At 51.3% G+C, this 12,407-nt stretch overlaps 1 protein-coding gene across 5 annotated transcripts in view; it reads left to right on the forward strand.

Moving 5' to 3' along the window:
• The window catches only part of DLGAP2 (DLG associated protein 2), a 786,545-nt gene that overhangs the window by 177,264 nt on the left and 596,874 nt on the right, over positions 1-12,407 (forward strand). For all 5 annotated transcript variants that reach the window (XM_053900747.1, XM_053900746.1, XM_053900745.1 and 2 more), the window contains one exon: positions 9,502-9,556. In XM_053900747.1, coding sequence (XP_053756722.1) covers positions 9,502-9,556 — 55 coding nt within the window. The remainder of the gene's footprint in view (positions 1-9,501; positions 9,557-12,407) is intronic.

Here is a 12,407-nt window from a genome sequence, read left to right on the forward strand (position 1 = left end):
TATAAACAGCCACCCCCCTGTCCCCTAGAAACAGCCATCCCGCGTCCTGTACAAACAGCCACCCCCTGTCCCCTAGAAACAGCCATCCTGCGTCCTGTAGAAACAGCCACCCTGCGTCCCCTAGAAACAGCCACCCTGGGTCCCCTAGAAACAGCCATCCCGTGTCCTGTACAAACAGCCACCCCCTGTCCCCTAGAAACAGCCATCCTGCGTCCTGTAGAAACAGCCACCCTGCGTCCCCTAGAAACAGCCACCCTGGGTCCCCTAGAAACAGCCACCCTGGGTCCCCTAGAAACAGCCACCCTGGGTCCCCTAGAAACAGCCATCCCGTGTCCTGTACAAACAGCCACCCCCTGTCCCCTAGAAACAGCCATCCTGCATCCTGTAGAAACAGCCACCCTGCATCCCCTAGAAACAGCCACCCTGGGTCCCCTAGAAACAGCCACCCTGGGTCCCCTAGAAACAGCCATCCCGCGTCCTGTATAAACAGCCACCCCCTGTCCCCTAGAAACAGCCACCCCCTGTCCCCTAGAAACAGCCATCCTGCGTCCTGTAGAAACAGCCACCCTGGGTCCCCTAGAAACAGCCACCCTGGGTCCCCTAGAAACAGCCACCCTGGGTCCCCTAGAAATAGCCACCCTGGGTCCCCTAGAAACAGCCATCCCGCGTCCTGTACAAACAGCCACCCCCTGTCCCCTAGAAACAGCCATCCTGCGTCCTGTAGAAACAGCCACCATGCATCCCCTAGAAACAGCCACCCTGGGTCTCCTAGAAACAGCCACCCTGGGTCCCCTAGAAACAGCCATCCCGCGTCCTGTACAAACAGCCACCCCCTGTCCCCTAGAAACAGCCATCCTGCGTCCTGTAGAAACAGCCACCCTGCATCCCCTAGAAACAGCCACCCTGGGTCTCCTAGAAACAGCCACCCTGGGTCCCCTAGAAACAGCCATCCCGCATCCTGTGTAAACAGCCACCGCCTGTCCCCTAGAAACAGCCATCCTGCGTCCCCTGCGGAGGGAGAGGGACAGCTTCCGTTGCTCCGCGTCCTCGTTCGCCAGCGCTCGGCGTGCTCAGTGCTCGGGTTTGGGCTGTCCTCACAGGTGTGGGTGGCGTCTCCTTGTCTGAATTTGCGTTTCCCTGATGACACGGGATGTGGCATGTCTTCTCACGTGCCTCTTTGCCGTCAGTCAAGGTCTTTGGCCCACGGCTTGAGTTGTCTGTTTTCTCGTTGGGTGTTCTGCGCACATTTTGGATAGTAGCCCTTTATGAGGTGTGTCTTATGCAGGTATTTTCTCCAGCCTGTGACTTGTGTCTTCTCTAGACAGTGCCTTTCACAGAGCAGAAGATTGTAGTTTTCATCAGGTGCAGCTTACTAATTCTTTCTTTCATGGCTCGTGCCTGGGGTGTTGTACCTAAAAGGGCGTCTCCCTGAGGAAGTGCGTCTAGGGTTTTCTTCCGTGCTATGCACTAGGGGATTTATAGTTTCGTCCTTCACGTTTAACCTGTGATCCACTTCGCGCTGTTTTTTGTGAAGGCCGCAAGTTCTGTGTGTGGATTCGTCATTTTGCGCGTGGACGCCTTTGTTGTGAAGACCACCCGTCTGCTCCGCTGTGTTGCTGGGGTCCCTTTGCCAGAGATGAGTTGTCTGTGCTTATGTTCCACTGGTCTGTCGTCCGTTCTTTCACTGATACCACGCTGCCGTGATTACTGTGTTTAAATAGAAGCACTTGACCTGAGTGCTTATAGCCTTCGTAAGCCTTCTCTTATAGCCCTTCGTAAACATTTTATCGTGAAGTGACTCTGGATTGGGCCAGACCGTGCTCCTGTTTTGTTCTTGCTCCTAGCGTTTGCCTTATCCGGGTTTGCTGGATGTGGGTTTTGTATGAGGTAACGACTGAGTTCAGGTGTGTCTGACTTATAATGACAAAGCTATAAAAATGTGTGGAAGCACTTTAATTCCAAATAGGTGTTTTGGTCATTTTTGTCATTTTGAATGCCCTTAAGGACAGGGGCAGGCGCTTGGGTGGCTCAGTTGGTTGAGCGTCCAACTCTTGATTTCGGCTCAGGTCATGCATGCTCTTACGGTTTGTGAGTTTGAGCCCCAGGTTGGGCTCTGTGCTGACGGTGTGGAGCCTGCTTAGGATTCTCTCTCTCCCTCTCTCTGCCCCTCCCCCACTTATTCTCTCTCTCTCTCTCTCTCTTTCTCTCTCTCTCTCTTTCTCTCTCTCTCTCTCTCTTTCTCTCTCTCTCTCTCTTTCTCTCTCTCTTTCTCTCTCTCTCTCTCTCTCTCTCTTTCTCTCTTTCTCTCTCTCTCAAAATAAATAAACATTAAACGAATAAACATCCTTCAGGACAATTTAATACTGCTCTCCTATAATTGTAAAAATCATTGTGCAGACTGGCCGTACGTTATTTTATGTGAGTTAATTTTAATTATCACGTGAATCCTACATGTACACACTATAAAAAGTGAAGTGGTTTTAGGAGGTGTGTGAAGAGCGGCCCCGCCCTGTCCTGCTGCCTGGAGACCCCTGTCCCCTCCGAGTGCCCCGCTGGCGTGTGTGGAAGATGGGGCCTCTCCGGCCCCTCCCCCTGTGCTCAGTGTCCCTTCTGTCCTGATTTTTGGGTAAATCGATGGTCAGTACTTCGATCACATTCAGTTTATAGGATCACACCTCTTTTTTTGGTAACGTCTTTTATTGTTTGTTAATTGCCTTATTCTTTACTGTCTTAACATTTTTATCTTTCTTTCCTGTGTGTTCAGCCTGCATCCGTCCTCCGCACTCCCTCCTTCCCTGGGGCCATGGCCGGGTGTCACGTGGGGACCCTCCACCTGAGTGTGGCCCTCGCCTCCCCGGGGGTGGGGGGGTTGGGGGGGTGGCCTCTCGGGCTCTCTGTCTGCTCCTGCCACAGGTCTTGTGGGGTCATTTTAGAAAGTGACCCATTTTATGCCTTGCTTGTCTCATGCTGTCTTCTGTTTCTCCCTTGGAATTTCTAAAACACCGTTTCTGCATATTCTAGCTTCCAGTATTTAGTATTTTGGTTGAGTTTGGGACTGTTTGTTCTGGATTTTCATGATGGTGAATCTTAGGCTCGTCACGTTGTGCTGGCTGTGCCAGGAGCTCAGTGGGCCTGTTGAGTCCGAAATTACGTCGTTCAGACCTGTGGATCATGACCGTCTATGTGATGCTGTGTATTGTTTTGTGGCCTTTCACTCTGGACCTCCCACTGGCCAGAATGGTGTGCCCCTGGGATGGCCACATAACCTCTGTTCTCTCCTTTTTTCCCCTCTTTATATAATTTTTCTCTAAACCTTCTGGGAGACTTCCTTGAATTTGTTTTTTCAACTATTTTTTAAGATTTTATATTCATTTTTGTTTTCTTTTTAAATTTCCAAAAGCTGTTTCTTGTTCTGTAGATTTCCCTTTTATAAGAATAGCATCCTGTCCTTGGGTCACGGACAAAATCTCTCCTCCGTCTTTCTGCAATGTTAATTATCATTATCTTAAAATGTTCTCTCGTTTTGGTAATGCTTCTGTTTCCTCTGATTTTGTTTTTCTTAGTCACTGTCAGAGTGGGGGGTTTCTTTAAATGCATGATAATCCTCAGCTGTGAGTTTTCATTAAGTGCAAGACATTAAACATTTATGTGGAGTTGGTTTTTGGTGACTAAATGGGGCTTATTGGCTGGTGGAATTTTCCACACAGATCTGGTGGCAAGCCAGTTTTAATTGGAAAGCCTACGTTAATAGGTATTTTCTCTTGGCCTTTTTCATTTTTCAGAGGAGAATATTCTGGTCTCCTGCTTGGGGAGGATGGGGGTGGGGCAGGTGACAGGCCAGGGTTCTCCTTCTGGAAGAAGGTGAAGCAGGTGGGAGGCAGAACCGTTGGGCGTGCCAGCTTTGTGTCTTGCTTCTGTGCAGCCCCAGGATCGCTCCCCAGCACCCGTGTGCTTTTTGCTCCCTCTGGTTCATGTCTCTGGGTGTGTGGGAGGGGGGCCAGGGCACGACACACTCCGGCGTGGCTGCTTGTGCCCTCCCTGGAGACACAATGTGCTTCTGAGCCTCAAACTTCTGGTGCTGAGTCCTTGCCGAGAACTCTTGGACAGTCAGACCCTAGATTTATGGCTCTCCTCTTTCTGCTCCTTATCTTTTTTTTTTTTTTAAGTTTATTTGTTAATTTTGAGAGAGAGGGAGAGAGAGAATCCCAAGAATCTGAGCTGTCAGCATGGAGCCCAGTGCAGGGCTCGAACCCACAAACTGTGAGATCTTGATGTGAGCTGAGATCACGAGTCAGATGCTTAACCGACTGAGCCCCTCCGCCCCCGACGCCCCTTTCTGCTCCTTATCTGTCAGGCACCTGTTGAAATCCTTTCCGTACGTGCTCAGACACTCGGTTCTTGTGTGTGAGTTTTTATCTCAGCCGCTCTTCCGACTTAAAGTCATGTCTGTGTGTGTCGAAGGGACAGGTTAATTGAACGTGTTGCTGTGTTTACGCAGCATAAGCTGCATGCTGGGCTGGTTCAGTTCGCCGAGTGTGTTTCCTGTCCAGGGAGCATCAGTCCAGGGAGCATCCAAGCTTCTACTTGGGAGCTCAGTAGAAGTGTAGATTCTGGGTGTGTCCGTGCACCTGTGTGTTTAAAGGCATAGGAGAGATTTATTGAAGATTGGGAACAAAGTCTTTTCCAGAGCTTTGTTGTGGTATAATTGATACACGAAAACTCCAGTTTGAGGCGTTGGGATGTGGACACACACCATCCCCACAGTCAAGGCCGTGAACATGGCCACTGCCTCCCAAAGTGCCCTTGCCCCTCCTCGCGGTGTGGTGGGCACCCCCTACATACCATCTGCCTGCACACATTCCAGGAGCTCGGCATAGCATCGCGGATGGCGGGTGCTGCGTGTGCACAGGCCTCCCGAGCTCCTCCTCCAGCCCGGAAACATGGGTGAGTGCAGGGCTGGTGGGGTGGGGGGGGGGGCTGTGCTTACAGCCCCCTGCATCACGCTGATGCAGGCAGAGTGTGATGACGCACCCCTGCCCCACTCACATGTGACCGTCGAGGCTGCTGGTGGCGGAGGCTTGCCCTGTGCACGTGCCTGTGCCCTGAGGGTGTAACAGTGGCCTGTATCACTAGGAATAGGGACGTCTCTGTCTGTGAACCCCCTCTTCCAGTCCGCCCTCCAGTGTGGGAGTGCGTGCAAACTCCCTTCATCCCCACAGCCGCCCTGAACGTGTTTTCTTTGGAGATGCGAGCTGACGGGCATGGTGCGTGTGGGGCAGCCGCCTCCCCGGCCAGCTGCTGCGAGGGGCCGCCACGGGCACGGGGCTCGACTGAGCACACGGGAGGTATGCCGGGCCCCAGGGCAAGCGTGGGGCCGGGGGCCAGCCTCTGTGTGGCCGTGTGCCTTGCAGCAGGTGCCTAAGCTGGTCACTGCTGCTCAGCTCCCCTTGGGAGGGAGGCATAGGAGAGAAAGCCTGTCAGACATGTGCAGCTCCGCGGGCCTGGCAGTGACGTGGGGGCCGTGTGCAGATCTGTGTGCAGATCCGTGGTCCTGGATGGGAAGCGGGGACCACGTGTAAATCCGTGTGCAGATCCGTGGTCCTGGCTGTGACACGGAAGCCTGGCTGTCTCATTTCGTGAGAGCCACGGACACGGCTTCTTGTCGGGACCTGCCTGCAGCTCTTGGCTAACAGTTATTGGCCGGGAAGAGGGGCCTGAGCAGCTTGGTGTACCCCGTGCTCCCCGCGCTGCAGAACGTGTCTGAGGCTCACGTGCCCCGTGGAGCACGTTGCGCTGCACGGTGTTAGTTTGCAGATGTAAAGGGCACTAGCTCGTTCCCTGGGCCGTAGGAAGTAAGGCTGTGAGGGCCTCCAGCTCACGTGGCTCGTTGAGTCCACATCCAGCTTCTCGTGACCACACGGGGATGGAGAGGCTTCTGCCTGGATGGAGGGAGAAGGGGCGAGGACGAAACAGCACCCCTGAGAAATTTTATTATTTTTTTTATTTTTTATTTTTCAACGTTTTTTATTTATTTTTGGGACAGAGAGAGACAGAGCATGAACGGGGGAGGGGCAGTGAGAGAGGGAGACACAGAATCGGAAACAGGCTCCAGGCTCCGAGCCATCAGCCCAGAGCCTGACGCGGGGCTCAAACTCACGGGCCGCGAGATCGTGACCTGGCTGAAGTCAGACGCTCAACCGACTGCGCCACCCAGGCGCCCCAGAAATTTTATTTTTAAATATGAATGTAGTTGACACAGGATGTTGCCTCCAGACCTTGTTTTCTTCTGAAAGATGACGCACATATCTGAGGTCTGCGCCATTCAATACGGCGGCCACAGCCACGCTCGCACTTGAAATGTGGACAGTGCGACCGAGGACCAGAATTTCGAATTTTAATTGACTTCACGTATTTTCACTTAACTTCGCCCGTGTGGCCAGTCAGCGCCGTATTGGGTCAGCAGCACCGGATCTGAGGCTCTGGCTCTCTTGACCTGACGCCTTAGGTAAACCCTGCTCAGGTTGGCCCCGCCAGGAGTCAGCATGCAGGGAGGAGCGAAAGCTTGAACTTGACATTCGGGGAATGGATTGTCAGTTGGAAGACTCTGGACACAGGACGCAGAGGACGTGGGCAGCAGCGGTTTCCGAGAGCACGTGCTGTGGGTGTCATGCTCGTGATTACGTGGGCAGGTGCCCATGGATGTGTTCTGTGGGGTGCAGAGCACGGTGTCCCCCAGGTATTCTCCGCAGTAAATGCTCTCCTGCAACGGGCAGGTTAGTGGCTTTGAGCCTTTACTAGTGCCGTTGGTCAGGCAGGGTGATTTCATTCCCTTCTGCTGTTTCCTGGGGAGGCTTGAGGGAGGGAGCGAGGCTACTGTGGGTCCCCGGCCCAGCCCCAGCTGGTGGCGAGGAAGAGACGTGAGGCTGTGGTGCCTGCCGGGAACGAGCACCGGTGTCTCACCTGTGGCCATAGCGAGGAGGAGCTTGTCGAGATTAGGGATGGGTGCTATTTTTGAACTCAAATGGTCTGCCCTCAGCAAAGTCACAAGTGGATTCTATGGCTGCTTGTGATTTCTCTGGGCCCATATGTTCTCTTGCTTGGGGTCACGTGAGAAGAGCCACACGGCTTGTTCACAGAGACTGCGGTGGCCAGGGTGGGCTGAGCGCTGCCTCGGTGGGACCCTGGAATGAGCAAGTGGCCATGCCAGTTGGTGGCCGCGTGGGGCAGCGTCTAGGGTGGGGGCTGGAATGGGGAGAATCGCGGGGTCGGGTGCAGAGGCCTGTTGAGGCTTAGTTGTGTGTGTGGGTGCTATGCATGGGAGTTCCTGTGGCTTGCTTTTAGAATCACCCGTCTAATAAGCTGACGTGTGTTTATGGACATCTGTGTGGCTCTCGAGGTCTTTCTTCCCTGACACAGATGCCACAGGATGGACCCCAGTGGGGTGTGATTGCCCTGGCATATCGGGGCCTGGAAGGGGGTCTTCCTACCTGTGGACAGTCCCTGTGGAGCGTGCGGCCCCCCAACCCCACCCCAGGCGGGAATCACGGATTCTGAGGCAGCCCTTGTCACCACTGTGGTCTTTCCCACTGGTTCCTGCACTGCCTAGAACCACAGACTTGGGGTGTCTCTTAGGTTTGTTTAGACTTGGAAATTGGGAATACCATTTTGTCTGCAGCTGATGATACTTGGGCGTGAATTATTCCTTCCCTGGTGTGGAGGGATGGCAGGCAGCATGGGAGAGAAGGCCGATGCTCTTACAGAGCGAAGCTTCTGTGACCGTTAGTTCCACCTATTACAACAGGCTGTGCGCTTGACTGGATCGCAAGTCGATCAAGGGCAGACCCTGGGCTCGGTGCCCCCCTGCCTCCCCCTGCCTCCCCCTGCCTCTCCCCTCTTCCTCTCCCCTCTTCCTCTCCCCTCTTCCTCTCCCCTCTTCCTCTCCCCTCTTCCTCTCCCCTCTTCCTCTCCCCTCTTCCTCTCCCCTCTTCCTCTCCCCTCTTCCTCTCCCCTCTTCCTCTCCCCTCTTCCTCTCCCCTCTTCCTCCCTCCCTGCCTTCCCCCCTCCCTCTCCCTGCCTTTCCCCCTTCTCCCCCCCTCCCTCTCCCCCTCCCTCTCCCTGCCTCTCCCCTCTTCCCTCTCTCCCTGCCTCTCCCCCCTCACCCTCCCTCTCCCCCCATCCCTGCCTCTCCCTCTTCTCCCTCTCCCTCCTCCCTCTCCCTCTCTCTCCCCCCTCCCTGCCTCTCCTCCTTCCCTGCCTCTCCTCCCTCCCTGCCTTCCCCCTCCCTCTCCCTGCCTTTCCCCCTCCCTCTCCCTGCCTTTCCCCCTTCTCCCCCCTCCCTCTCCCCCTCCCTCTCCCTGCCTCTCCCCTCTTCCCTCTCTCCCTGCCTCTCCCCCCTCAGCCTCCCTCTCCCCCCATCCCTGCCTCTCCCTCTTCTCCCTCTCCCTCCTCCCTCTCCCTCCTCCCTCTCCCTCTCTCTCCCCCCTCCCTGCCTTTCCTCCTTCCCTGCCTTTCCCCTCCCTCTCCCTGCCTTTCCCCCTCCCTCTCCCCCTCCCTCTTCCTTCCTCTCCCTCCTCCCTCTCCCTGCCTCTCCCCCCTCCCTCTCTGCCTAACTCTCCCCCCCCCACCACCCGCCCTGCTTCTCCCTCCCTCCCTCCCTCCCTCTCCCCCCTCCCTGCCTCTCCCTCTCTCTTCACTAAGTAATTGCTCCGAGATAAGTAATGCCTGCTTCTGGGCTGAGAGTCTTGGATGGGTGTAATCACAGAGGGTTGAGGAATGGTTGCAGCTTCATCGGTGGAAAACTCAGGATGGAAGTCCAGCTTTTACTGTGATTGAGTTAGAACACCGAATCGTAAATCCCCACGTGGTCTCTTCGGTGCAGCTTCTTTCAGTCTGTGCCTTGCCGTCGCCTCACGCTGCTGTTTTCTGGGGAGAAAGCTATTTTCTGTTATTTTCACCTTCCCTTCACTTATCAAATAAGATATTTCCTTCATCATTTACGACCAAACCATGAATGTAAATAGAGCCTTTTCTCCCACATTCCTCTTTGTGACTCATCCTAGATGAAAGCATCTGTGCCTGGATCCCACAAGACAGGCTCTGTATACTGCCGCTGTATGCTTCTCCACTTTCAGGCTCTAATTGCATCTAATATTTTAAAAGCCATCACAAAAATTGGTGGGCCCATTTGCCTCATTGTAGGAGTCCCTTGAGTGCAGCTTTCAAGATCCTCTCAGGACCCATTAGGGGCATCCATGAAATAGAACTGCATTACCATTCTGGAACAGCATATATAATCAGCACACCTACCTGATTAACCTTTTTGATGAAAAATGTGTGTCATCAAAATTTTTCTGAATTGTTTAATTTGTTAGATCGTTCTGGGCGTGATGACCCTGTGCGACACGGAGCGACCTTATTAGAGAAACACTGCTACAGTTAATGAGACACCTTTCTCCACCTGAGTGATAACCGGATGTATCTTATTTGTGTGTTTTGAAACAGGTTTTGCCTGGCATTCTGCAGAAGCATTGCTGTATCTTACCAGACAGGAATACAGGTAAATATATTTTGTTCTTCTGATATGAGCTGACGGGTGTTCTCTCAGTGGAAAATTTGAGAAATATGATTGCATAATTTAGACACCTTGTGTTTTTAGCTGTTGTTTTAGTGCAAGATTGTATATTGACTGAAACAAGCGAAAAACTGGATTGTTCAGTTTTGCGGTGAGTTACAGCCTGAGCTCGGAGATCTGTTTCTCTTTGACAAAGTAAATATATTTAGATGATTGTTGTCTTAGGCTTTTAAGGGAAACTGGTTGTGTTTTAAAGTTGAATATCTGAGTTTCAAAGTGGTTTATTTTGTTGGTTGTACTTACTAAGAAAGACCTCCGGGACTGGCAGGCACAGAACGTGTTTGTGGTCAGTCTGCTGTCTGGGCGTTACTGCAGCCAGGCTAGGAACTGGCCAGGTGTTCTGTTCTTAAAGCCTTGAGGGTCTCAATGAGAAAACAAAGGATGGGTGTCTTGCCGTGGGAGATTGTGTGTTGTGTGATTTCTCACAGATTTGGCATCTGGAGGTTGTACATGAGGTGGTTTGTATTACTCTTAGGAAACACGTTGGTGGGGGGGGGTATCCTGAAAAGAAACCTTTGGAACTTTATTAGTAGTTTTAAAGTTCAGGAACAAGCATGAAGATCACATGATGGAGTGTGTTGTCCTATGGGCCTTTGTCTCAATTAGTCTCCCTGGTGGGGTTTCTAATTTAGAGCATTTTCAAAAGAAATTGCAGGACCTGAGGACAAGATACAGAATGCTCTGTCTTTCCTCCCAGGGCTGGTTCTGTGAGAATTTGCTCCTTCCTGGGATAAGCTGTGTCCCGTCAGATGTGTCTGCATCCCAGGGTGCTGGTGCTGGGTACGGAATGGAGGCACGCTGCCGTCCCCTTAGGGTTTACGGCTTTAACACAATGAGCCATAACGGACTCTCTGAGAGTCAGAAGAATTTAACGTGTTGGGATCTACTCTAACAGCATATTAACCAGCTAGAATGGTTATTGGAGTCTCATTCTTAAGTGATCAATGAGTTACTGTTTTATATTATGCATTCCAGTGTAAAACACCGAGTATTTGGGGAAAATAGGATCTTTATTTATTTTTTTACTTATGATCATGGACAGACTGTATCACCACCTGTATTATTTTTCAAAAACAGTCCATAGAGTGGTCCCTGTTTTGTTATCACCCATTTGGATATACCCTGGTTGTGACTTAGAGCACACTTACTTACAGGGGAGTTGGTCTGGAATGTGGCTACGTATTTTTTGAGCCTCTTTTTATATTTCAGAAGTCTTGGTTAGTAACAGAAATACACGAACAGGTCCCATGTGAAGGAACAAAGATTTTTGCAAACTGTGTCCATCAACAATAGTGAGTGGCACACAAGTTAAAGAAGGAGTGATTAGTTCTTGCACATTAGTTTATGTCTTCCAGGCAAGTCTCTGTTTCTGAGCCACATCAAAAAATAATGATAAAATTCGCTAAAGGCTAAGTACCATTCTCTGGGAATCTAACTGGATTTTAAATGTTGAAATGAGCTTTCTGTATTTTTAGACCATTTGTTACATAAGAAGTTTCAAGTTAATATGTGAAATTCTGCCAAATTGAGATGTTTTATTTGCTTTCTGTAAGAATCCAAGGAACTAGCCTTTAGAACCCAGAAAGCATCCCCTTCAGTAAGACCTGAATACTGAGAACGTTTGTTAGGGGATTTTCTTTTGAAGATTTTTACATTATAGAAGTCAGTTCTTGAAGACCCAAGGCTATGACATTAGGTGCGGAAAACGAAAGGAATTGTATCGAATGAGAGGAGAGGAAAGAAAAGTCGGCTGAAATTATCACTCTTTCAAAGTGTCAGCTCATTCAGAGCTGAAAGATGTGTGAATTCTGGTTTTTACCACGTAATGTGATGCAATATGTCTGAAGCTGCTCAATTATTTAGGAGATGTTGTTTGGAAATTTCTTCAGACTCAGATGGAATGGTTTATTGGCTTTGCATTTTAATGACATACAGGTTCCTTATGAACTTGAATGGATATTTTTGTAGTCTTAGTAGTTGTATAGAAGCGTTTCCACCTTTTTGATTAAAATCAGTGCTGAAATGGGGAAAGCGTTTCATTTTGGGAAGATGAAAATGTTCTGGACGGTGTTGTTGGGTGTGTGACACCCTGCGTGCACCCAGTGCCACTGAGCTCTGCACTTAAAAATGGTTAAGATGGTAAATTTTATGTGTGTTTTGCCACAGTTAAAAAATTGGACAGCTCTGGGATGAGCCATGCTGTGATGTTGTTTGCGTTTTGCTTTTTAGTTATTTTAGAAATTCTGTAGCTGCATACCCGGAAGAAGATGCACGTATTTTCAGGCGTTTGTCATTGTCATGGAACTGATGCCCTTAACAGAACTGGGTATGAAAAGCACGAGGAGTAACATCGGATGGCACACTTCGCCCTTCTCTGGATTAAACAGGAAAGACAGACGTCATCTTCTCTTTGTGTTTCGACTCCTTGGGATACTTTTGGCCGATGATACGCAGAGCTGAGTGAAGTCTCTTGACCAGCTCCGCACACTGCCTTATTTTCCGTGTTGCTCTCAATAGAGCGTCAGGCAGGCAGCGTGTGTCACGTCGTGGTGGGGACGCGCCTGCACAACCAAATGCGCCCGTAGGCCCTTTCGTGTTTTAGTACGTCAGCTTTGCTTCTAGCCACTCTCTCTTTTCTTGTTTTGGGGCCCCTGTTTGACCCTTCGTCTGCCTTCGGTGTGCCCCCTCTCTGGAGGAGAGCACTGCCTTCGGTGTGCTCCCTCTGTGGAGCGTGTGTGCGGATCCAGCACCTGCGGGGGGACGGGACCGGCTTGGG

Source organism: Panthera pardus, unplaced genomic scaffold (assembly GCF_024362965.1).
Source record: "Panthera pardus isolate Hobbes unplaced genomic scaffold, ASM2436296v1 HiC_scaffold_13, whole genome shotgun sequence".
NCBI lineage: Eukaryota > Metazoa > Chordata > Mammalia > Carnivora > Felidae > Panthera > Panthera pardus.